The sequence below is a fragment of the Oxyura jamaicensis genome, chromosome 5, assembly GCF_011077185.1.
Source record: "Oxyura jamaicensis isolate SHBP4307 breed ruddy duck chromosome 5, BPBGC_Ojam_1.0, whole genome shotgun sequence".
In the NCBI taxonomy this organism is placed as follows: domain Eukaryota; kingdom Metazoa; phylum Chordata; class Aves; order Anseriformes; family Anatidae; genus Oxyura; species Oxyura jamaicensis.
In genome coordinates, this window is record NC_048897.1 from 50,648,072 (window position 1) to 50,674,601 (window position 26,530).

The 26,530-nt window shown below is 47.9% G+C and overlaps 1 protein-coding gene and 1 long non-coding RNA gene across 4 annotated transcripts; one reads left to right on the forward strand and one right to left on the reverse strand.

Annotated features, from left to right (window-relative positions):
- The first annotated feature begins 847 nt into the window (after positions 1-847).
- On the forward strand, positions 848-16,279 carry LOC118168575. The gene is made up of 3 exons (XR_004751650.1): positions 848-867; positions 8,953-8,958; positions 16,138-16,279. It is a non-coding gene; the product is annotated as an uncharacterized LOC118168575 (long non-coding RNA).
- On the reverse strand, positions 11,064-22,408 carry MAPK1IP1L (mitogen-activated protein kinase 1 interacting protein 1 like). 3 transcript variants are annotated; one of them, XM_035329051.1, is made up of 4 exons: positions 22,271-22,408; positions 15,535-15,562; positions 14,313-15,026; positions 11,064-13,848 (listed from the first exon to the last, which is right to left on the reverse strand). In XM_035329051.1, exons 2-4 carry the CDS (start codon positions 15,556-15,558, stop codon positions 13,837-13,839), a joined length of 750 nt encoding a protein of 249 aa, XP_035184942.1. In that variant the 5' UTR covers positions 15,559-15,562; positions 22,271-22,408; the 3' UTR covers positions 11,064-13,836. The 3 variants fall into 3 exon arrangements, with proteins under 3 accessions (XP_035184942.1, XP_035184941.1, XP_035184940.1); XM_035329050.1 differs by having other exon boundaries at positions 22,267-22,398; XM_035329049.1 differs by lacking the exon at positions 22,271-22,408 and adding an exon at positions 17,102-19,019.
- Positions 22,409-26,530: the final 4,122 nt, after the last annotated feature.

Genomic DNA, 26,530 nt, shown 5'->3' on the forward strand with positions numbered 1-26,530 from the left:
TGTTTCCACGAGTTTTTAACCCTTATGTGAGGTTTTAACCCCCTGGCTCTCTCAGGAGACCGCAGTGGGGTGGCGAGGCGCCAGGGTCACCGGTATGAGACTGGCCTTGATGGCGTGAGGCTGCCCACCAGCAACACCAGCACGTACAAGGCACTTGTGAAGAACCAAATTCATGTGCAAGTACCTTACTGTTGTCCCAGCCACCCTTGGTGCTCTGACACCATCTGGCCATGCTCCCTGGCAGTGGCCGAACACGGAGCTGGAGGCATCCACCTCGCCCTAAGACAGCCGGGGAAAGGGCGCTGCCAGCAGCAGCCACAATTTCCCCACACACAATATTTTTTTCTTCAGGCTAAGGCTGACACATCTCCCACATCTCAGACTGGTTTTGTGGCGACACAAAAAAATGCTGGGATTCTCCTCTGCTGTTGGTGCCTTTAGAGACCTAGAAATAACTGTAAGGCAGCAGCTAAACTAAACAGCTTAGCTAATGCTGATGATAATGCTGAAAAACAAGGCAATAATATGTCGAGTTTGATTTTTAATGAGTTTTAATATCACTCTTCTGCAGTTCATCTCCGCTTATCCAAACTACTGGGCTCTGAAAGAGGGCGGCCTCTCTCTTCCCTAGGGCCCTCCTCTCTCTTCAGGGGTCCTCCTCTCTACTCCAAGGTCCCAAAAGCCTGGATTTTATCATCCTTCAGCTCCAAATAATGCTCGTAACAAGGATTCAGACCAAAGCTGCATGTGCACAAAGGGGCTGATTGATGAGAGCCGCCCAGGGAGGGCACCACAGGGGTGCATGCGTGGAGCACCAGCGTTTACCTGTCACAGCAGCCAAAGCTCACCACAGTGAACACACACACAGTATTTTTGGTGATGTTTTCGGGCAAAAGCACCTTGGGATAATTTAAACCAGTGAAGGATGCCTGCATCACCTCACACGAGTGTGTGACCGAAACCCGGCCTTCCTGAGCACACCATAATCGAGTGCTGCAGACCTTCAGAGCCAGCTCTGTCAGGAGGTTACGGTGACGTGCACAGAGCGTTTTTAGGCAGGTACCAGTGGTTTTTGTCTTCCTTGATAAGGCTGTATTATTAACCAGTTTACTATGCTGTTTTTTCCCTTTCTACTCTAAGATTTCCCCCGACTTCTTTGGCAAGAGATATTCTCATGAAAAACCCGTTTTGCTGTTTTCAGGATTTTGCTCCAAAGCTCCACACATTTACAAAAGAGGCTTGCCTGTTTTTCCAAGTTCCACTGCGTAAGCTTTACAGCCTCCAGTTATGCAGCAGACACACAGCGTTACAAAAATATTTAACCAGAAATGAAAACAAGAATCAAAATCCGAGCTTTGGTTCATTTCTTCATTTCTCTAAACCAGGGAGCGCAGAAGAGTGAACGTCCCTGCAGCGTGGAGGGGCTGGGCTTGGAAAGCCCTTTGCACGCAGAGGTATTAAATGCCTGCACTTTGCTTCGCCCCGCTTCACCTGCGTCATCGTCCTGCTATGTGCACCGTCAGACAGGTAGGTGTGGTGACTGTCAATTTAAAGTTTTGTCTCTCAGAAAAAAGAAAAAAAAAAAAGAGTATCTGGTTTTATTGGCACAGACAGAAGCAAATGGCAGCGCAGGAACGCGGCAGCTCTGTCAGATGTAAGTCACCGATCACATCACGCCCTTGCAGCGCTCGAATGTGTTGTGATGTACTGCCTTGCCACCCAGATCTGGCTGCTTTTCCAACGGGGATGAAAACATCATTCCTTTCTCAGAAATAGGCACATATCCTCACAAGTATCCTGCTTGCTTTAGAGACTCAGTGTAACACGCAAGCCCGCTGCATGCAGCGTGACATCAAAAGCCCGATTTGGCAGAGCAGCCTGTTGACAGACAACAAAAAGCCCAAGGAACAGAGATGGAGGACCCGGGCAGATGGCTCAACCGGTCAGATCAAGCTGTTTCTTAGTGATATGCCCTCTGACTTGTCCTTCACGGAGGCCAAAATTATTCCCTAAACACAATTTGCTTTCCCCAGCTTAAAATGCCCAGCATTTATCTGATAGCAAGCAAGTGCCAAGGTGTATTTTATGGCAACCCAGAAGTAAGGCTAGACGTAAGATAATGAGCTAAATTCCACCAAATGCTTAGCTTCAGTCCAGCACTTGAACTAACTCACCCCACCTCTCCTCACTCCGGCTTCCCAAGCCACTCCGGCACCACCACGCTGTAAGGCAACAAATTTTTAAACGTTTTCCTCTAGGAGCAACCTTTGACAGGCTGCTCTGCAATAGTTTCAAAGTGCTGCAGTCTATTAAATTCTTTTTATCAAAGGGATTACTTGCAATCGCCTTATAGCAATGTTTACCCAGTGACTAGCATTGGGTTAATTAACTACATGCTGTGTTAGTTCAGGTTATAAAGAGAGGAGAGGGCAAAGTCATTTAAGCTGAAGAACTGCACAAGACCAAGTGGATAAAAAAAACTAATTCGTGGAGACTGACCCAAAGGCACCATGCCCTTTGCAGACACCGGGAAGAAGGAAAGCAAAAAACAGTTCACAAACAGCCCCCCAGCTGCGAGAACAGGCTGGTACAGGGAGGCTCAGCAGGAATAAAGGGTAATGCAGAGAGCGGTGTAGAGCAGAGGTTCCTCGTTTGGGTGCACCTGGGGAGCACCCCAGTAGCCTTTATGCCAGTTTACATCAGGACTTAATGCCTTCTGCATCTGTGTGCTGCTTTCTTCTGTTCTTGTGGACGCAGAGTCCCCAGAGGTAAAAGACCCGGCCTCAGGGAGAGATCTGTCTGTGTGAGGATACATAACTTCAAAGCAATAGACTGCTTACTGGCAATGAAGTCAGAAAGCTGTGCATCTCTTGTACTTTTTATAGGCCTGCTTGCTTTTTAGCTAGCCATACAGCCAGCCCATAAGATCAGCGAACCGTCCAGGCTGGAAAAGACCTTCAAGATCACCTGAGAAAAGAGACCGACGCTCTCCTCACCACTGCCTCCTTTCAGGTAGCTGTAGACAGCGAGGAGGTCTCCCCTCAGCCTCCTTTTCTCGACTACAAAATAATAAATAAATTACAGATTTACAGCTGTCGAGAGACAACCATGAGGTGACGAGGACAGAAACTAGGCCGGGGGGGCCACAGGCTCTTTCCTAACACATACTAAAGGAGTTAGGCCTAGACAGCTGCTGGCAGGGGCACTGGTCATCGATGAAACTTCCAGCACAACCCCTCTGGGTGCTCAAGAGCCCAGCTCAGCAGGTCCCAGCCCCGGGGTGACACGGCCACCAGGAAGCAGTGTGTGACCGGTGTCCTGCTGGCTGGGGTCCAGCCCCACACGGCTCCTGGCACCAAAACCCGGGCTTGTGGAGCTCAGCTGCACGGCTGGAAGTCTCTAGATGTTATCTGCACAAAGCATTCAGCTGCTACTTCAGAAAAACCTGCATTTCCAGCCCATAGGGTGGCAGGGAAAATCTTGATGGTAGATTCAGTGAGTGAATTTGGAGGGTAAGAAAATAAATGGCACCAGAGCTCACCCCACAGAGCAGCACAGATGTGACAGCACAGCCACACAATTTTATCACTCACAGGACTTCTGTGGCCTGACTCGTTTGTGGGGTCGCAGCAATGCTATGTGTAATATTTGGGCTGCAGATCTACCACCGAGGCTGTGCTCAGAGCAAAACCGAGCGGCTCCATTCGGCCACAACCTCTTCTTCCTCCCCACACAACCTCCCCAGCTGGGGATGGGCAGGCAGCATGGTAACGTCAGCTCCTGTCTCAGGAACAGGACCGAGGTTCTGGGTGCCACAAATTCCTCCCAGGAGCCCGGTGCTGCACCTCGCCAAGATGCCACTTTGGTTTCATCCCTGCGTGCCAGTCAGTCCCCACCTCTCCCAGCAATAAACAAGGTCATCACAGCTGAAGCACCCGACAGCCTCACCTCCGTGCCTGCCAGACTTGTGCAAGATCCTCCCAGCACTTCTGAGATCAGCAGGGAATCGAAGAGCTTTCCCCAGGAGTGTGTTAGAAACCCCTCTGCATGCACCCTTTTTTGGGGGCAGGGTGTGTGGGGCTCATTCAAGAGCTCAGTGTGCTGAATTGCTCAAACCCCACCAAGCATCACCTTGCTCTAGGGAAAACCTCAGTGCAGAAGAACCTTGAGAACTCGAACCTGACAATGCAGAAAGCAGAAGGAGCAGATGAGGCTGTCGATGTCAGCAGCACCGTCTGTGCTGAGCACTTGGCTCCTTCAGGCACTTGTCTTCTACTGCTGCTGCTGCTTAGCAGAAGAGGATGTTGGTTTTACCAAGCAGAAGTTTTTAAAAGAATAAGGTCACTTGAGAAAGGACAGGAAGGTCTAGTGCCTTGCTCTTGCTGCCCTGGTGAAGAGGATTTTCAAATAAATTTGAAAGAGGACAAAGGCAAAAGCTCCAAGGGTGCGCTTAAAGGGCGCTGGGCAAAGAGCTGGCACCCACAGGCTCCGTGCAAAAGGGCAGGAGGTTTGGGAGAACAAGGATGTTCTCCCTCAAAGAAAAAATAAAAGTAATAGAGGAACGCCAGCACATGAGTAATTACAGGAACCCGAGCTATTAGTTTGTAACAAAAATTTGGGCTTTCTTAGCAGCTAATTAGCAATCAGGGCTTGGGCTTAATGAGCACTGCTTAATGAGAGCATCCAAAAACTCGCAAGGCACAAGTAGAGAGCCTTCACCATGAGCTTCAGGCCAGGGTTTGGTGGGACAAGCCAACCAACAAGGCGGGTGTAGAGGCTTTTTGGCACAGCGACAGCCTACCTCCAGCCTACCTCTCCTACCTCCAGCCGAGGCCAGGCGGTGCTCCACGGGTCAGGAGTCTCCTGAGCAGATGGGAATAGCAGGATGGCCCACGAAGAGCGAGACATTAAAAGCATTACTGGGATGTTATGGAAAGGACAACTTTCATATGGTGCCGTGGAGCTGTAATGGAGAAAAACCCCGCTACGTTCCCTTCCTGACTAAACAGCCCTTCAGCACGTACACCATTAATTAATCATTGTGCACCTGAGAGGACACACGAGAAGCAGACGAGGACCTAGGTGATTAGCTCCATAATTAATTAGATGGTTGGGGGTGACATCCCATTATACTTTTCCGTTTAAATGTTCGTCCTTCACTTGGAGCATGGCATTGCAGAGGGCTAGCACCAACCTCACGTGCATGAGCACGTCTGGGATCACTGTTCTTGTCCTGTAGCTTTTATTCCTATGTCTTATCCTTTTATTCTCTACAGCACAAAGCAAACCTCCTGCCTTTGTGGCTCCCTTCTCCTAGAAAACAAGAGCACATGCACAAAAGGGTTGCTCATACATCTCCCCCTGCCCTATCAATGCCAGGAGGATGGCAATTCCTCCCCCAGAGAGCTTCGCGCAGCTTCTGACATGGATGCTGTAAGTGAGCAAAAGCATGCCATGGTTTGAAGCTTTTATACTATGGAAGATGAATAAACGAGGAGCTCTTTGTGCTTGACGTGCCAATGCCAGTAACTCGTGGTGTCAATCTGAGTACCAAGTTGCTTTCCAAGCATTAAATGAATCCTGTAGCAATTTCTGTCAATAGAGATCTACAGAAGTCATCAACCACTCCCCGGCTTTGAACTTCGCAGTAACTCCTCCTGGGCAGCACGGTGGCCTCTGACGGGAGGTTCTTTGTCCTAACAATGCTGAGTAACCCGATGAGAAATCCCCACAGTGATCCCAAATGCCTATTCAGATGCTTGCAGGGGAAAAGCCTCCCCCCTGGCTTGCTGCCATCAAAAATCTTGAGGTCCCAATGCTTTTCTTGGCCATGCCCTGTGCTCACTCAAACGTGCAGCCCGCTAATTCAGCCTTATAGAAAACTAATCCAGCCTAAACAGCAGAAAAGACTAGTGCTGGGCTGTAGCGATGGGTTCAATCAGTTCAAACCTAATGCCACCAAAACCAGGGTGTGACTCTTGCCTCTTTGGGTGTAGCCGCAGAGGATCAAGGAGGCAGCTGAAGGGGTCACAGCTCTGGGTCCCACAGCTTGCTCGGCCCAGGGGGCTTCCCCTCTCCCTGCAGAGATGGACTTGGGGGTGCTGGTGGACAAAAAACTTGCATTGCAGCCCAGAAAGCCAACTGTATCCCTGCTGGGCTGCATCAAAAGCAGTGGGGCCAGCAGGGTAAGGGAGGGGATTCTCCTCTTCTGCTCTTTTGAGACCCCACCTGGAGCCCTGCACCCAGCTCTGGACCCCAGCACAAGGACAGGGACCTGTTGGAGCGAGTCCAGAGGAGGCCCTGAGGCTGCTCAGAGGCTGGAGCCCCTCTGCTGTGGGGACAGGCTGAGGGAGCTGGGGGTGTTCGGCCTGGAGAAGGGAAGGCTCCAGGGAGACCTCACAGCAGCCTGACAGGGCCTAAAGGGGCTGCAGGACAGCTGGGGAGGGACGCTGTGTCAGGGGGTGTGGGGATAGGGCAAGGGGGTAGTTTTAGGTTAAAGAATTTCTTCCTTCTATAGGAGCGTGGCGAGGCTGGAGAAGCGGTGGATGTCCCATCCCTGGAAGCGTTTAGAAAGGCAGGTGCAATACCAACTAAGCTGAAGAGTTTACTTTAAAATAACTTTATTACAACAATTTGTGGCTTTTACCTCGGGTCATGAAATCAGAAGAGATGGGAATGGGAAGAGCTTTGTTAGAGGCACTGCTAGGTCAGTAGCCTTTGCTGTTTTGCTGCACTTCTTTGGATACTGAGCTTTTTGTAGAGCACAGGGATTCATTCTCATATAAAACCTTACCCTAACCGTGGCTAAAATTCAAATCTTTCATACAGTGCCTGTCTTCTCCCTGTAGAAATCAAATGCAGTTTAATACAAGTCTGAGAAAAGACGTAGAGTTACAATTCCATCTCTCAACCCAGCCCAAAGAACGGCACTACATGAAGGTACAGCTAAACCCAGGACCTGCCCCAACACAATCCAACACGGCAGCTATGCTTGCTCCCAGGTCACTCCCAAGCGGTGCTGTCACTCTCTAAACTGTGGCATTTTTTCCCCATTTTTAGCAAGTAACGTGCATTCAATTCAAAATAATAAACACCAGGTAGAGCCTTGTGCCAGGAGGACGTGTCACGCAGGTGACCCAGGAGGGCTCCCAAACAGCAGCACTGCCCTCTGCTGCTTCCAGCAGGGCTCAGAGAGCCAAAACCAGACATGAGCTCCTTCACCTGGTGTATTTGGCTTTTATTTGAACCATTTAGAGCAGGCCTGTAGGAAGAGAGAGGTTTTTTTTGCTTGGTGTCACCCCGCAGACACTCCTTTTTAGCAACGCCTTACTTTGCCAGGTGGTGCAGACCAACAGGAGAGCAGCAACAAGATGAGGACGATGGAGTTGTGCTGCACTGCCCACGGGACAGCACTCAGCTTTCCAAGCAGTAAAATGGGGACAGCATCAAGGTTAAAACAAGAACACGAAAGCAGAAAGTGGAAGCTGCTGAGGTGCCTCTAGTACAAAGCTTTCAAGATGAGCAACGCTGACATAGTTTCCTTCAGGGGCACCAACAAACTTCAGTTTGGCACAGCACAACACGGCACTGGGATATCAAAGCATCAACTCTTCCTACTTCTAAGCAAACTTGAAATAGGATATTCCACTTTCACTGTGCTGGAGGGCACTGCTCTGTAACCGGAGAAAATACAGACAAATTAGAAGGTAGAGGACTGAAAACTGCTCTGAACAATTTCTGTTGTACAAAGCACCGTATAAAGCTTTCCACATAATGCAAATCAAGCACATCCTTGTGAAAAGGCATCTTAAAACACTGTTTTACTTCTCATTATCTGTTAACAGCTCAGTAAGATGCGGTATCCTGACAGATCTCCCCTTACTAGCACATACTGTGTTCCTTCAGAGAAGCCATAAATCTACCACAGAACCACACTGCGTGAATTAGCCAGAGTAAACCTAAAAACTCAAATGAAATCTGCAGTCAGTGGTTACCTTTGCATTTAAGGATACATTCCGTGTTTGATTTCAATCAGACATGGAAGAGCATGAATTTCTTGGGAGTCGCAGGGTGATGCAGGTGGGAAGGGACACAAGCAGGTCCCTGCCCCAAGACTCAGAGCTGGCCCTGCTCCAAGGCAAGTCCAGACTGCTCCAGGATTTATCCGGATTGACCTCAAAAACCTCCAAGGATGGAGACTGAGCAGCCCCTTTGGGCAACCCACTCCAGTGCTCGACTGGCCTCATGGTGAAAAAGTTTCTCATTGCTGGCCTGAGCCTCTTGCTTCAACTCATGCCCCTCTTTACCTGTGCAATACTGCCTGGTGCTTGCTTTAATATAACGCTCTCCAGCAGCTGGAGGAATCTTCTCTTAAACCTAAACGGTGAATAATTCCCACCAAGGATTCCAGCTCCAGCCGATATATCACTAGCAAACAGCTCATGACAGGACAAGGCACAGCAGGGCACCCAACTCCTACTCACATCCAGTCAAGATCAAACCTTCAGTAGCTCACCCTTCCTAGGATCCCTGTCTAGTTCAACAGAGAGATCCAGTCCTTTGCAGAACATGAAGTGAAACGCTGATGGTGGACACGTGCTGCAGCCCTCTTTGGACAAGCCTCACGCAAGCCTCACGGTCACACGCACATCGCTCGCTGCTTACACCACCAGCCCTCTGCTCTGCCCCATCCCCTTTGTGGGATCCCCACCGGCCTGTATCAGTCATCTGGCCTGAGGGAAACTGCCACGGTGGCAGAGGGAAGAGAGGTAGGAAGACATCCTCAAGCCATCACTACTGCCGGGAGAAACAAGCGGTGGTTGATGGCACAGCTCGTAAGAGTAATGGGTTAAGTGCTACAAGCCTCTCCCTTACTTTCCTCCACAAGAACAGGCGTCTGCCAGAGCAGGTAACGTCTTGCACTGACAACAGAACCACGGCCTGAAGTTAAAGGCAAAGGTGTGTCAACTGACTCCTCAGCATGCTTCCCTGCTGAGTGCCATGAGAAAGTTGGAAAGGGGACAGAAATAGAGGGATTTCTATTTTCTCTCTCACATCTCTCACGTAACAGGGAGCGTACTGTTCCAAAAGAGATGCTATGGAACTGTTTGTACTGTTACACTGACCGTCCCTTTTCACTTACCTGGGTACAACTTTACCATTAACTAAAACACGGAGAGTTTTGTGTCCCTTTTGCAGAATTCTCCTGTATTCACTTGGGTCAGTTTGAATGGCCAGCATCTCTCCTGAGACAAAGTACCTGCTTCTTCCATCAGTGCATTGCCTTAACACGTGTAGGCTTTAACAGTGCATTTCCCACATATTTGAGACATTCCTGACAAGAGTGACCAAAAAAGGAAAGATTAACTTGCTGTTATCAGCCTAATGGATGCATGTGCACACACACAAGTGTTTTTAGATCATTTAAATCAACTCAAATTCTGCCAAATCACAAGAGCAGAGGAAATTAGAGTTGATTCTGCCATTACAGCTACCTTGAAGATGTAACTATGAAAAGTAGATTTAGGAAAAAAAGGAAAATATTTAAGTATCTTGTGTATGTAGCCATTATCCTACCGCAGACCAAGTGCTACTGCACCCTCTGTAATACAGCCAGGTATCGGCGACTCTTGGGTGGAGCCCAGACAGCAATCACAGAGCTCCCCGCTCACAGTGCCACAGATACCTGCATCCACCCACAGGGCAGTGCTGGACCCAAGCCCACTTGCGCTTTCTCCACACGTCTCAAGGGTAAGCAGTAATTACACTCATCTAATAGTGTCAGCTAATCTTGAAGCACATGCTAGTGGAAAGCTTGTATAAAAGTTGAAGCTTGCTCTTCTTCATTTGTCAGATCACATGCAACAGTAATCTTCTGCCTAATGGCTGTTTGAAGCATACAGAATTGAAGAAATGTATGGAATTGTGCTTAATAAGAAAGCCAGTTAGGAAAATATTTATGAAAAGGAAAACTTTTGTTGTTGGAGCCCTTATTCTGCAGAGGCTAAGCACAACCTTCCCATCAGCTGCCCACCAAGCTGGTGGTTCAGAGGTTTTTAAACAGGCTGGTCAGCGACCCGTGCCTGTGCACAGACACGGGGCTGAACTTGCCAACTTGCCAGAGGAAAGCTCACCCTTCTGCTTCACAAGGGCAGACTGGAACAAGAAGATCCTGCAGCATGGATCTCTGCAGGAGAACGCACACCCTTACCGCTTCTGAGAAGTTATCTTGGGTGTTTGCGGATGTAAACACGCCCCTAAGAGTTAGGTGGTTAAGTACCGTGGTTAAGTACCACTTGTCAGATGTCCTCCTCAGAATTCAAGTAAAGTTTTCAGGGCCCACAGGGCAGTAAGCAATTAACAGAATTGGATCAGCATATTCACATCTCTACCAGTGCAAGAGGATTTCCATTTGAGCAATCAGCCAGTGGGTGATCTCATAGCTGAACACTTTGGACAAAACACGGGCCCACTCACTGTGTTGTTCTATTAACAGGTCCTGGGACCTTATTTGGTGCGTATTGTCCAAGAGCAACTTGTTTACACATCTTTATTCACTTCAAACTAAGGCTTTTTTGTTTGTTTCCCCTTTTCACTGCTGCCATCTTTACTTTCCTGACCAGTTGAAGGTGCAAACAAAGGTCGCAGTGCTGGCCGGCTGATTGTGAGCTCTTCTGTAGCCCACTACAAAGAATGGAGGTGCAGTTATGCCCAAACTTCACAGTTACTCCACTGCCAAGCCTCAGAGTTTCTCAGACATTTATCCACCTTTTCCCATTCAACTCCTGATGAGCACATGAAAACACGGGTTTGCAGGTTACTTACCACATCCACATGTGGAATCAAGCACAGGCATTGTCCAGCACCAGGGAGGGGGGAATAAAACACTCCTCTAGCATAGGCAAGATCAGAGTTCCCCCCCCAGTTAACAAGAGGGTTTATGAGCTGCCAGTAATTGAGGCCTACGTGGTACAATATAGCAACGTTCACACCCACACTTCATGCGCTCTATGAGCAGGCTGCAAAAAAAATAATCACAAAAGGAAGAGGAAAAAACACAGAAGTCAAATAATTCTGATTTTATATTCAGTCTTTGCAAGTCAAGGATGTCCTGTTTTTACTATTCATTCAAGGCAAAAGTCTACACAAGCATGTCAAAAGCTGTAATTGAAAAACAGTGAACACGACAGTCTTGAAAATACGTTTAATGTCTAATCTTATACAAAAGTGACAGCATTTTCAAAAAAATATCAAATCCTGTATTTATAGCTTCTCACTATCATACAGCAATATTTGTTTCATCTAAAGAAAATACAGCAGCAGGTGATAATCTATACTTTAAAGATGTGATTGCTTATATTTCATATTGTAAACAAATGCAGTATGTCGATCTCAAAGCACAAGTCAAAAACAAACTTCTCAGCAATTTAACTCAAGTGATGCATAGAAATGTACAAATTCCATTGCAAAAGCTTCAGGCCAGAAGTTGCTCACACTTGACATAACATGTGATAAAGTTACTACACGGTATATAGTGACAACTGGAGTTTTTACACAATAGATTAACAGGTATACCCTTTTCACTGCTATGCAAAGAACTCTGCTCACAAAAACAAAGGGGTTATGAAACAGGTTTCATGACCTCAAGAAATACGAATATACATTGAAAAACATCCCATATATACTGAGTTTTAGCCTAAATGTTCCAGTAATAAATCCTGTCTACTTCAGGAAGAACCTAGAAGTCTAGTTACTTTCACAAATCCCCTTTCCAAGAGTCAGTACTTGCTACATTTGCTTAATCCTTTCCTACCTCTTCCCATTCCCTGCAGACACGTGACCAGTGCAATTTTGAAATGGAGTGCTGCCACCATGATCCATTTGTTTGGAGTAACTGTTCTTCACTACATCGATTTATCATCTAAGGCTGGAGGTATTTAAAAAAAAAAAGCACTTGAGCAAATGTAGGCAGTGTTCTACCGTGTTTATTTTTAATCAGTCTTGCCGAGATCAAAGCCAAGGCTGTTGTTTGGGAGGCAAAGGGGGCTTATTTAAGGTTAATAAAGACTTGCTCTTTTGGTTCCGATTCCTAGGGTTACAGACGCTAGGTTTTAAGCTGAAATGTTAAGCGTTTTGGTTCAGTTCCAGTAGTGTCTTCCTAAAATAATTTAAAAATACATGTACCTTTGCTATTAATTTTCATGACAGTTTCAAACAGCCATGGCTGACTTCTTCCCTCTGCAAAACATGTTGCAGAACTTTGCCGTAGAGGCTAAGACAACTAACAAGCATCACCACCAGGTCACCCCACTTGTTTTTAAGAAGTCCATCCTATGCATGCAGGAAGCCATGATAAGGTATGGGAAGAGAATTAACTTGCTTTCACAGTTCCACGACACAAAGACTCCCTAATGAGCTACCATGTTAAGCAAAATGTTCCTAATTCTACCTACAGAGGCTAAGTTAGGATCTCCCCAGCTGGGGAGAAAACAAACCACCCATGGTCAAATCTAGGCTATGAAGTACCACAACAATTTCCAGAGCTCCTCACTGACACGTGGCTGTGCCTCGGTAACGCTACGCTCACATTGCAGTGAACCCCCAGCATGCTCTTTGCACGGATATGGCAGGAATACAAAAACTTACTGCAGCGTCCCTCCGGAGGAGGGGCAGCTACACAGCAGTGCACAGGCTTCGAGACATTCAGTGACTCCCAGATTACGCTTACTCAGTGAGGTATGCAGACACCGAGCTGAGAACAGAGGACTCTTCTCCATTACCACGTTCAATGGAGCCCCAAGGAGACCTGCTTGTTCCCAGCTGTGGCAATAAGTATGGCACAAAGGATCTTTGTAGCTGACACAACGAAATGTCAAGCCAAAAACTGCCGGGAAGGGAATTGCCAGACTGAGTTTTTGATCCTTTAAGCTCAAGTTGAGTGTTCAGGGACTCTGAAAACATCTGCTGAGTTTACACAACCCGGCAGACAAATTTTAAATGACTAGAACCCAGGTTAGAAACGGGGAAGTACCTTACCTAAGTGGGAATCGATTTCTCTTTACATCGACCAAGCCAAACTTCCAACCACCACAGAATGAGAATTGGCAAAATGATGTCCCCATTTGCATGCATGAAACTCACATTGGTTGATTCAAAGTTAACTGCACATCCAGGTTATTTCGTTTGCACATAAATGCCTGTTTGTGAACATGAACAGTGTGCTGACAAGCCAGACCAAGAATTTCAAATGCGGATCTTCTCTCCCGTAGTCCCGGACTGAGCAATTGTTTTGAGTATATACAAAATGCTGAGAAAGCCTTCAAGTTCACACGCTCTGTCTCTCTCTTTAGTTTGAATTACTGTAGCATGTTCAAAAATCAGATTTCTTGACAAAAATCTTGGAATACTCTTTATTGACATTTTAGAATAACCTGAAAATAGACAAGATATGACTATCCATCCGTTCAATAACCAGCACAACGTCTGGCAACAAGACTTAAAGCGTTCATGGAAATTTAAGAATGTTTAAGTCCTTGGGCCTGATTCTTTATAATCCTTACTTGGCAACTCCAATTTTTCCAAGGAGTATTTGCCAAAGCAAGAACCACACATTTATTTTTATTTCTGCTCTTTGACACTCATTTTGTTAAACCAAACAGTTACGCTAGCATATGAGCAAGTTAAACTTAGGCAAATTGCTCCTTCATACCTCAAATGCACATACAAGAGGCAAGTATTCTTCATAGCCCCAAACATTACTGAAACAAAAACTGTAAAAATCTCTGTAAGTAGTGGATGAAGGTGGAAAGCTACAGTACTTTGTTGCCCAGAATGTATTCAACGGTAAGGCTGCAAGAGACAATAAGTCATCGTCAATAGAAGGTTTTCACAAAGCAGTTAATCCACAATTGCAATAATTTTGTTTTTAAGCTAAGAATGTATCTTTACAATTCGTTATTCCCTAGCTATGTGCCCTAGGAGTGATCTCTCTAGAACACAGACTAGTACATTTTCTATTTCTGAAGATTATTATAAGCCTTCTCCACTCTTTGTCTTTTAGAGAAGGCTTTCCAAGTAGTGCAAGACTACAGCGTAATGCTTAGACACACCCCAGCTTTATATAATTTGACCATTCTGGCATTATATAGTTAAGCATTTAAGAAAACTGGCTGCTATTCCTCTGACTACGTAAACAAGACAGGCATGTTCCAAGTCCTTACCTGCATTAATGCATTACCTGTCTCATGCTACTGCATTTCCATGATTAGAAGTTTACAGTTTTACATAATTCAAGCTAAAAATTAAATACTCACATGGGGACCACCAGGCATTGACGGAGCACCAGCAGGACCAGATGGCACTTGAAAAGGATTAGGGGGCGTAGGATAGAGTCCTGGAGCCGGATATGATCCTGTGGGTGGAGGAAATGGACCTGGCGGTGAAGGTCCCCATGTTCCGGGTGGAACCGTACCCCATGGTACTGTTGGCGCAGCCCCTGGAGTCTGGGTAGGAGCAGAATATGGCCCTGGGGGTGGATATGGCATGCTAGGTGCAGGATACTGCCCTCCCATTGTTGGTCCCCATGCTCCAGAGGGCATGGATCCCCAGGGCCCAACAGGAGCCGGAGGTGCAGCTGGCTCTGTTGGACCACCATAAGGTCTTGGAAGCTCTGGAAAGGGCATATTTGGTGGAGGATACTGCCCTGGTGGGACAGGACCTGGCACAGTTGGGGGCGGATATGGACCTCCAGGAGGAGGGCAAGAGGGTCCGGTAGGAGGAGGAGGAAATGGAGCAGGCGGTCCAGGGGGCATTGAAGGATACATTCCTGTTGGCGGAGGTCCGAACGGCACGCTGGAAGCAGACGTGTTTGGCGGCAGTCCGGCCGGCCCCGCAGGGGGAGCGCTCGGGTTGTTCCAGGGGTTCGACGCCGGCCAGCCCTGCGGCGGCTGACCAGGCTGCTGGCCGGGTTTCGTGCTGCTCACTTTGGAGGTTTTAGCAGGCGACTGATCTGGTAAAGCATCTGCCAACTAAGAGAGAAAGCATTAGTGAGGGTGTAAAGTGCCTACGGGATGTCAGTTGCACACATTCACTCGCTACACACGTTTGTATTGCCAAAGCAGGAGAAAAGAGCTACTGGGTGCTGCAGAGATGGCTACGTTCCCTTCTGTCTTTGAGGGAGAAGGGCATTCTGACATGCCACAGCTCTGGAACCATGGATAAAAAGAAACCTGCCACATGCAGCAATAAGCAATTCTAGGACAAACCCAAAAAAGACTTTCATAAGTCCCCATTATTGCTATTCTGACACCATTAAAATACAGCTCCTTTGTTAGGACCACAGCAGAAGAGACCCTACAAGGCCTGCAGCAGATTTATATATATATAGTTCAGATTATTACATCTGCTGAAGAGGCACTATTACAGCAAAAGCAAGAAAATAAGCTCAGCTATAAGCTCTTTCTCAGAGAAGTGTCTTAACTTTTAGAATGGAAGTCACAACTGGCAGATCTTCAGGAAGGAGAAAACATTACTTACCGAAAAATCATCAGTTCCAGACATTTTGCTGAAAAGTAAGGTAATACAAAGTGAAATTTCTTGAAAATAAAGTACATCAAGCAAGAGTTCCTAAGAAATCCCACATTTGTCTCATTCAAACTGTAACAGATGTCCAACTGACAGCGCTTCTCAGCAACAGCTCTATCTCAGTGACTCGGGTCCACACAGACCCCAGCTACAGGTCTCATGAAAAAGCAAAACTTCAGCCTCCGCCTGTCTCAGCTCAGAACAGGACCAACACAAAGTAAAAGGGCCACAACACCAAAAAAAAAAAAAAAACCTGAATCCATGCATACTCGAATCCATACATCTGTTTTAGGATACCAAGCAGGCAGCCTACCCAGCGATGCCTGTGACGTATTCCTGATCTTTTCTAAACTGGGACTCCAAAGCTCTGGCAGGCTGCCTGCAGGTGAAGTCAATGCCCCTAAAATTAAACGTGATGACACCCCCATTCAGACCTTATTTTCAGAAGCAGAAGAGCTATCTATGGACTTAAGACACACTAAAGATAGTAGATGCATCTATTTACTTCCACTGCCTGCAGCCAGCTAGCCTCAGTTGAATGTAGATGCAGTGAAGGCGTTGTCACTGCGTGCCTGATTGCTAACCTCTCTGCACTTGGGAAGTGTTGAAAATAGAGACCAAGGAGCTATGTGCTATCACGAAGGCACCAACTTCACCTCAAGCCTTCCAAAGCTTCACCGTGATGAGAACTGACTGCTGATCTTTATTAGCCATAGCAAAGGGCAGCCGCCACAAAGCCAGCATTACATTCAGTTTGACTGACAAGTACTGCCTAGAGGCAAAGAAATCTTAAAAGGATGACCAAGAGCAGGTGGAATTGCAACCAGAAGGTCTTAGGGGAGGGTGGAGAACATGGAACAGAAGAGGAGAATGCAAAACACAGACTCACAGAATTGTTTAGGTTGGAAAAGACCTCCAAGATCATCACAGCTGGACGTTAACCTAGCGGTGCCGAGCCTACCACTAATCCCCAAGCACCGCAACCACACCACGTCTTCTGAATACCTCCAGGGGTGGTGAGTCAACCACTTCCCTGGGCAGCCCATTCCAGGGCTTCAGTTAGTCCTGCCTAGCTGAATCCGTAAAAAAAAAACAATTCTTGTGAATAGGTTAAAGATGGTGAAAACCTGACTTAACACTGAGCGATCTCAGGGGTTGAGGTCTGTACACAGCCCCTGGCAAATGACTTGATAAGTTCCCACTAAATTTCAAAGGATGTAATGCAAAATTTGTGCATATAGTCTTCTCTACAACTGCATTTATGTTTATTTTTTTTAAATCTAGAGAATATTCTAATCTTAGGACAGCAGGGGCCTGAAAAAGGGGCCATTTTCTCCACGTTGCATTTCATCTTCAACAGCAACTAAGAGGGAAGAACAACAGGCACAACAGCCTAACCCTTCAGCTATTCTAGGCCCAGACTTACAAGCTCGGACTTCCTAAGTTACAGGCAGCTTCTATGGAATAAAACTCAAAATATCACTTCCACAAACCCATTTAGCTTCCTCCTTGTACTTAAAACATCCTTTGAGGAGAAACTCCATCTGGCTGCTGTGTGTTACACAAAGAGGCACCTCCCTTCTCTGTCCTAAACCCGGATCCTCCCAGTTTCAGGTGACGCTCCTTCATTCTTGCATCTTCAGAAGGCGTTAAGTCTATTCTCACACACCCTGCCCATGCTGCTCATTATTCTGTACATTTCTCCCCATTCTCTTTTAGATGCTCCTTCTCCGGGAAGAGATGCAGTTCATCTCCCTGACCCTTGTGCAGCACCCACTCCATCTCTTTGATTATTCTCACTGCTTCTCTTTGAGGTTTCTTCAATTCTTTTTTTTACCTTCGGAGATGAATGACAAGAAAGAACTGCACAGAATTCAAAGTGTGGGAGCAGCACTGATTTATACAGCTCCATAATTATGTTCTGGTTTGTCCTCTATTTCCTTTCTAACACTTCTTAACACTTGACCTGCTTTTTGTTCACTGCTCAGCTGACTTCTGCAGCAATGCTTCATTCTTCAGCCGTAAGGGTCAGCCCATCGTTTTGTATTTGAATACAATACAGCCATCTCCTCTGAATCATACCACATTTCTCTACGTTTAATTATATCTGCCATTTTATTACCTAAGCCTTACTTTCTTGAATGCCTTCGTATCGACAAGACACTGTTCATCTCATTCCCCAAGTTATTTATGATCATACCATGCAACCAAACCCCTGTGGAAACAGTGAGATCCTCAGGGTATACCTAAGAACTTCGATAAACCTTTTAAGAAAGGCACATTGACTTTGAGTCACTGCCCTGGTGGAAGCCAATGGCTCCGTGCAGGAAAACAACGGCTCGTTAAGGCTCTAACACCAGCTTACAACAGCAATAGCTCCTTCAAGTCCGTACAAATGCCTGTATCTTTGTATTTAATCGGTTCAGATCAGCAGCCATTTGTTTTGAGTTGAGGAACCAGCTGCAATTCACCAGGAAAATGTGTTCTGCTCCTTTCACGAGCTCAGCTGCTTGAGGCACCCACCAGAAAAAGCCCCTTTCTCTTCAACAGACACCACTGGTGTTAAAAACCTTGTGAGTGGTTCTTTACAAGAAGTAGGGAATGAACAGAAATTGATCCTCACTTTTCAGTGGCACTGTAGCTCCATTTGCCTAGACACGAAGCTATTTGATATAACCCACAAAATACAGAAAAATCATTAATCTAGAGCCAAGTGCAAAAATAACTTTTTACAAAGATGTGCGTGGACATGTATTCATATGCAAAAGAGCTGGTTAACGGAAAGCAGCACCAGAACAGGCCAAGAAAATCGTCCTTTCTGAGGCAGAAGGGATGGGTAAAACCAACTGATAAACAGGCAGACTGAAAATAGCCCGCAGAGAAAACCAGAGCACGTGCTGCCAGGGAGAGACAGAAGAGAGGGAACAGACCCAGGGGTAACTCGGAGGATCCTGTGACAGTCCGTAGGAAATCCAAGGCAAAGCGGCGGATGGCTACTGCAGAAACAGGCCTGCCCACAAAACACCAACCGTCCCCAATATTTATCAGCTGCTAATCCCAAAATATTTCTGTGCCATGAAAATTAAGGAAACAATTCATGACTGTTAGGAGCAAACCTGCCGCTAAGCACAGCCCGTAATGAGATTGAGTGGCTCTCCTCCTCTGGCAGGCAGACTACAGCAACATTTGTTGGCAACATTTGGCATGATGGGGTCCATGCCAAACATGTCAAGGATCCTTCTGCAGACAGCCTGGCCTGCTCTGGGGACATTTTCTAAACACGCACTTAATCTGCGTACTGCCACCGTCCTTTCATAAGAAATTCCTACTGTTAGACGCCTTCAGACACCACACAAGCTGATCTGTACTTCAATCCATAATCCATATTCTGTTGAGGTTGCACAGCTCCAAACTGCAATCCAAACCTCCCAGAGAGATCACTTTTATCTGCAGCGCTGCCCGAGGCATTCCCGTGCTCACACGGGATGAGAGTCAGACGCTGCTGGGTAGAGGACCTCCAACTTGGTCCCTCTCAGAGCTCCCGTGGGTTCACGATTTCAGAAAATTATACTGGTACATTTTGTTGCCTAGATTTTCAGAGCTGGCAGGGTTAGCAAATGGACTTTCATTTTCTCTTGAAGCTTTCCAGGAAGAGCACTGCACAAGCACCGATGCGTGTAGCGAATGACAGTGCTCGTAGCAGGTATTTTTACATCACTATATTGCCACATTTGAAATCTATTTCAATTTACTCTTTCCCGGGGCTGTGGGGAAGGAGCGAATAGAAGGAGGGCTCGAGGAGCTGAAGTAATTTGGCAGGGCGCAGAAGGACTACAGAACTGGCAGCATTAAAGCTGAAGTCCTGCTTGCACCTACTGTGCTGAGAAATAGGATTTCCTTTGTTTCTGAAGGCCGCCGCCCCTGCAGACATCCTCTGCTTTCCAGAAGCACAGAGCCTGCCAGCAGCACCCCTGAGAGCACACACAGCCACAAGCGGGAAGCTGAAGTGAGATGACCAACGTCTCCAGGCAGTGGGGGCGGAAAAATAAGGGAAAAGGAGCAGAATCCCTCTCGTCCTTTAACCCGAAGAGTAAACTGAAGCATGGCATGGAGAACTTCCACTGCACCTACCCTGGAACTACATAGAGAAGACTTCTCCAGCCCAGAGGCCTCCTGGGCACCCAGGAGCTCTCCGAGGAATAACCACCAGCAGGCAAGACAAGGAAGCCTGGCAGGCTCCAGAAAGGTTGCGAAGTGCTCCTGCACAGCACCAGGGGGCCAATCCTACCAGCAGCATTCAGGACTGACTGAAACACACGGCAATTTTCAGAGAGGTCTGTGAAAACCCCACTCCTGGCAGCGCGATGCTCTGCATGGCACACTAAATGCTTCAGCTTCCACAATAAAACAGCTCCGCAATGTTTTTGCGGCTATAAATCCTCCCCGCTCACATCCAACCCAACCAAAGCTGAGGGATGCAGAAGCATTTTTTCGCATGCTCTTGCCCTCCCTGGATTTTCTCCACCACCGGTCCCCAGTGGCCCCCATCAGAGCTGTCCAAAACACTTTTTCCTCCTCTTGCTAAATCTCTTCCAAGCTCTCCCAGTTTTACAACTGCATGGCATTTTCCGAAGGCTCGCTGTGACAGATTTAGTTCCCGTCTCCAAGATCATCTTTCAAACGCAGGAAAAAGCCTCCTAGATGCAACGGGCTCGGCTGCGTTTCCACTGGGTGGCACGGCTCTGTCAGCGACGAGGCTCCTTTGTCACCGTAACATGACTAATGCCTCCAGCACAACCCCATCCCCAACGAGATTTCTGCCCACATAAGCCTAACCACCCGACACAGCTACCCAGATCAAGTGGAAGGGACCAAATCTTTGACAGCTTCTGAATGTTTTTGAAAACATGCAAATTTCTGCAGCTTCTACCTTCAGGCGTTAAGAATCAGCATTTTATAGCTGTCCTTTCCCATCTTTAAGGCCTCTTCTGAAGCGCTTGCGTACCCTGTGACTGTTTGCTCCGACCTACAGGGTTATTTGGGGAATAAATGTAATTCATGAACAGACTGAAGAGAAAAAACAATAGTTAGCTGTTAGCAGCCACTCTAAATGTGGTGATTTCTGCTTCTTGCGTGTCTGTTTTGACAGAAGAGGGCAGAAGGAGGATTTTTAGTTTTCAGATTTCCAGAACAGATTTAGTCAAGAACAACGAGGACGCGTGCTGGCACATGCTGCAAGTCAGCGACTACCAGAGAAGAGAGATCTCCAGAAGAGAGGTCTCCTCAGCCAGGACCTGTACAACACACGGCCATAAGGAACCAGAATCCACTCCAGTTTGCCACATACGATACTGTTCAGTTTCACAGCTGCCTCCCCACCAAGACGAGACCTGATCACTTCTAACGGTCACCACACCACAGGCAGACGGTCCTGAAAGCAGCAAACACACATCGCTTCTCTGGGGCCTGTGTGCCTGCCAGCTGCAAAACAAAGCCAGCTGAGAACTGCCACAGACGACTCCTGTCCGCACCTCCCTACCCTGGGCACCCTGCAGAAGGTGTTAGTCCAGCAGCTCACAGGAACTACAACAGATCCTCCACAGCTGCCTCTGAACTTCCTTCAGAGCCACGCAGTCCATTTACCATCATCCTTGGTTCCAGAAGGATGTTTCATTTATTTCTAGCATTAACTTCCCGTTATCAATCCTTTGGAAGGCTTCCTGCATGAGCTGTGAAGGCTATTGAAGGAACACCTGAACCCCCCTCCTATCAACACAATTTACTCACAAAACATCAGCATTTTTGGTGGGATGAGACAGGCTGACCCTAAGCATAACTATCAAGCATCCTCCTCAACTGTGCTGCTTTTAAAGCAACATCAGACCTGCGTGTCACATTCCAGCGACAAACAGAGCCACACACCTTTCTGCTCCGTTACAGAGGTTATTGCCAGGTAACTGCTTTTCCAGATACAGCCTCGCTCCATAGATACAGCTGGTACCTCTGGCTTCTTGATTTGGCACTGCTAAAGCATGCTAGAATGAATTTAAGTTCAAGAAGTATCTAAGATGCTTTATGGGATTGGACTGACATTTAGCACTTGTTGGTGTAGGGAAGTGAACCTTCAGGGCGTGTCATTTTGGTTTTGATTTAGAAGAAAGGACTCTTGTTTCTTACACCTACTGACCAGAAGGCTGAACAAACACCCCCAGGTCAGCACTGTTTCCTGAGGCATCCACCTCGAAACAAGCTCTCCCTCCCAGATGAGTAACCCTCTCTCCAGGAAACGTGCTGGTCGATACTGCCCGCGCTAGCTTTTCCATTGAGTCACCCCCTTAAAATACAGCAACATCTGCGAAAATTCACTCCTCCGAACGGAATACTGACTGGTCTGAGACTTTCTTTAAGGAGAAACGTTTGACATAAAGGGCTATTTATGAACCATACACACTCATTTACGCCTCATTTACGAAGCGGGGAAGAAAAAAAAAAAAAACAGACATTCCAAAGCACACCGCCCCTGACCGACCCCCTCCCGCCGCCCAGCCCGAGGCAGGGCCCGGCATCGCCGCCCCCCGCCCTGCCGCCACCACCACCAGCCACACCTCGCCCGGGCCCGGGCCCGGGCCCCGACAGGGCAGAGCCGGAGGCGGCCCCGAGGCTCTCCCCCCCCCATCCCGGTACCTGCCGGCGGGGCGCAGCGCAGCGCAGGCCGGAGCGGAGCGGAGGCAGCAGGCGGCGGCCCCGCAGCACCACCGCCACCCCCTCACGCCCAGGCGGAAGCGGAAACTGCGTCACACGCCCCGCCTCCCGGAAGAGCCTCTCTAGCCACCACGCCCCATTTTATAGCCACGCCCCCGCGCTCGTGGCCACGCCCCCTCCATTCCCTCTCCCCCTTCCCGCCTTTTCGCGCCGCCCCGCGGTCACGTGACGCCTCCCCGCCCCTCTCCTGACGGGAGGCGCCCAACGGCCGCCGCCTCTGAGGGCGAGGAGCCCCCGCACGGCTCCCCCCGGCCCGCCCGCTGCCCTCGGGCCGTGTTTGGGCTCTACACAAAATGGCCCTTCCACAAAATGGCCCGTTTCCACCTTCCGTGCCCGCCCTGTGCTCCCCGGCACGCCCAGAGGCGCTGCGGGTTGTCTCCGAGCGCTACCTTTGCCCGCATGCCTCACGCCCTCGTGGCTAAGGGCTGCTAAATATAATGTGTTTTCCTGCCCTGCCCCGCCGAGCTATGGCACTAATCCAGCAGGCATTTGCATACAGGGATAACTCCGTTAAATTAAGCAGAGTCTTGGGCACACATCGTTGCTCGTGTCCCATCCGCTCCCCTTGCCCATGTGCATCTATTTGCTCTCCTCAAGGTCATTATTTGGCCATTTCTGCAGCAAATGGGAAAAAGGAGCAGGAACGAGCCCCGTTACATTATTACAGGCGTTACAGTAGCGGCAACAGGCATAAAATTGCATTATTTTTAGTGATTTATTAGCATAATTTTTATCTATCTAACCCAAAAGGGTATTCACCACAGAGCCAGCCCCACCATGACATGGTAACTCAGTTAATCAGCTCACTCAGAGTTTAATTAAACACTGGAAAATTTAGGCTGACTGCACCGTCCTTTCACAATTGCCTTTCCAAGGATGGCAATCGCGGGGCGATCGTGTAGAAACGACGCTTCTGCCATGGCCTCGTGGGGAAAAATGAGCAAATAATAGTGAAATCCATCTTCCCGCGAGCTGCGTGCCGAGGTTTAGCGAACCCTCGCTTTTTCCTTGCTCAGAGGCCCTGCCATGGGCGGCTGCTGCCATGTCCGGGACTGCCAGCGGTGACAGCAGGAGTCCCTGGAGCACGCTGCTTCTTCCTGAGCGATCTGTTGGTTAGAAACCTTAATTAACGAGCACACATGCGGCCAACGATGGTTATGGTACAGGGGCTGCCGTAGGGCTTTCCATCAGTAGCCTTACCAGCCCGCCTCGCCGACCTTGATGTCGGGCTCACCCGATGTATCGTAAAGGTGACCCCCTTGCTGCAGAAACAGAAAGGATGATGCACGTCTGTGCAAATATTTGCTTGCATACACAGCTTTCCGCTCCTTCGGGCAACTGTGGCTCTTCCACTGTGTGTGCTGAGGGTTGTGGAAAGAGCTGCAGATGCAACTGCACATAATTAGTGTGCAATTGATCCATCTTAGTGCCAGGAACAGCACTCGGGGGGCCTAACACCGAGCCCTGGCCACATCCTATTGGAAGACATTACTTTGCACTCTAAATTATGCAATGGAAAAAAAAAAAAAAAAAAAAAGTTGGGACGAAAATACAAACTGAGAGCTTGCATGCGATTCTGAAGGAAGACAATGGAAGCTGTGTGTAAGAAATTTTGCTCCCAATTAGTAAGAGCCATTATTTTCCGTGCCACCACTTTGGGACCTGCTATGGTGTTGTTTCAGTTACTCAGAGGGGCGGTTTCACGGTGTGAAGGCAGCTCTTTATTACAGGTCCATTGCAGGACCTACTGACTCTGCGTTGCAAGTGCAGACGACTTTGTTTTTCCTTTGGCATCGTATAAATATTTGGATTGGAAGGAACCTGTGACCTGGCCTCCTGTTCTAAACAGGGCCAGCCTCACACCTTGTCCAGTTGGGTTTTGAGTATCACCAAAGACGGAGATTGCACAACCCCTCTGGACAGTCGGTCCTGTCCTTAAATACTGGCACTGAATACCACCATTATGCCTTGCGTCTAGTCAGCCTTCCCCTCGCTGTGACTTGTGACCGTTGCTGCTTGTCCTTCTGCCCTGTGCCTCTGAGGAGCGCCCGTCTGCTCTGTGACCCCCCCGTCTGTACCTTGCTGACTGCAGTGAGATCCTTCCTGCCCTTTCTCCTAGCTAAAACCCAATTTCCTCAGCCTCTCTTCACGTCATACACTCTAGCCCCGCAAATACATCACTGAGCTCCCTCCTCCAGTGCGTCAACATTATTTTTTTGGTTGGCTTTCAGGAGCAAAATTGGGCCTGTCTGCTTTAGAGCAGTAGACAATACTTCAAGTAAGTTTTTAATCCCGTTACAAGAAAAATCATCCCATTCATGAGTGCATTGATCTTAGTTTTGCTGGGACTGGAGGAGCACAGACAGTGAGCGTTGGGTTCTCTCCCGTTGGACTCTCACTTATTTATCACTGGATTTCAGTTCCTAGCGCTCCAACAAGTCAGATTTAGTACTTTTCAGGGACAATAACAGGGATTTTGAAATGTGACAGACATCAGACTGAGGAAATGTTATTGCACCCAGAGGGCAGTGCATGCCACAGACAATAAATTCAGAGGAGCAATAATAGCATCTTTCTTGTACCTCCTGCTTTTCCATCAGCTAGTAAGAAGGAGGAAATCCGAGGCGTAGCAGAGGCATCCCTTTCTGTCCGACCAGAAAATGAAAGGATTTGTTTTTATTTGTCTAGTGAGATTAAAATTATGAAACGTAACGTCAGTTTTACTTAAGAAAATCGCCAGTCTTCGATAAGGGGCTCGAAGAGCGAGATATGAGATCTTGAGCTTCAGTTGCAGTGTTGGTTCCGGCTGGGTTATGTCGCCCTGCTTTTATATTCATGCCTCACTGTGCACTGTGAACGTTACGCGCTCTGAAGAATTAGCTGAGCCACCCTGAAGCTAGATTTTAAAGGATACCAGATGGCATGTTCGATGCATGTGGTAGGCTTTTATATGCTTTTCCCCTATGGCCAATCACCGGCTGATAATTTATTTCAAAACCCTCATAAAATAAATCACTTTGAAAATGACGCTGTCTCTAGTTAATAAGTGCTCTTTCTCAAGGCAGAGGCTTGTTGCCATGAAGATAAAATCATAAAACTGTTTCAAAGTGCATTGGGATGGCAAACGCACCCTATTGAGAAGATGAGATAAACTGGATTGGACTGGAAAGGAAGCGTTGCTGCCTGCTTGTTGTGAAATTACGAGCAGGTGAACTGTCATTAAAGGCATTTTGACAGTCACTTAGGTTCTCACATGGGTGTTCTGTGACAAGGAGAGAATTTTCTGGGTACATTTTCTTTCCACAGTGGTGGATGTGTAGAGCCTTGATCGTGTGCCATGCTACCGCATGAGGTTGTTTTCAGATTTCAGAGCTAGTGATTATATCTGGCAGCAGCAGGGAGAGTTATCTTCACTTTTTTCTCGTTCTTTAGTGGATAGGAACTAGAAAATTCCTCACTGTGTGGCACCAGTGAAACCCACCTAACCATCTGTCCTCTCAGAGAGGCCCAGACCCCAAAGAGAACCACGGTTCCCTTTGCCTTCCTCGTGGACCCAAACCTTGATCAGTCCCCTCTCTGTTCTCCCCTTCCCCCTTCCTCCCGTTGCCCAATTGCAAACTCAGGTTCCTGGCGTGGTGTTGCAATCCTCAGCCTCTCAATGAGTTTTGTGACATTCGCTGCTTGGCTTACAGCCACGGCTCCTACAGGCAGACGAAAATACGAAAGCACAGCCCTCCCGTCTCTGAAGCATCACGTTCTCAAGTGCTTGCTACTGTGGAGACAAGCAGGGAAACTTTTTTTTTTAAAAAAAGCTCAAAGATCAGAAGGCGAATAAAAGGACCCCTCACTTTATTTTGCTCTAATCTTGCAGTTGTAAATGAAGCTCTTTTTTTAGGAGAGGGGGGAAGAGGTGGGCAGCCACTGATCCGTGAAGGTTTTGCCTGGCAGTGAGGGCAGAGTCGATTTTTCCCTGGCTCAGATTCTCCGAGTGCTGTAGATGCCGGCACACACACACACACACACACACGCCTCTGGTGGAGAAGCTTAAGGAGAATCACGGTGCCACAGAGCAAAGGTCCAGCTGGCATCGAGCCCCGTGTGGCTGTGGGCAACCAGGTACTTTGGAAAAGAAGAGAGAAAAGAAATAACCCTCCCCCCAGGATCCCTCTGCATCATCATCTTCTGC

Excerpts from the sequence above, each read along its gene's own strand:
- MAPK1IP1L (XM_035329049.1), bottom strand. The coding sequence starts at position 17,211 with ATGAAGGAGCGTCACCTGAAACTGGGAGGATCCGGGTTTAGGACAGAG. Across the intron at positions 15,563-17,101 it reads GTTTCTCCTCAAAGGATGTT|CAAAATGTCTGGAACTGATG; the intron begins TTAAGTACAAGG and ends CTTACTTTTCAG. Across the intron at positions 15,027-15,534 it reads CTGGAACTGATGATTTTTCG|TTGGCAGATGCTTTACCAGA; the intron begins GTAAGTAATGTT and ends TTTCTCTCTTAG.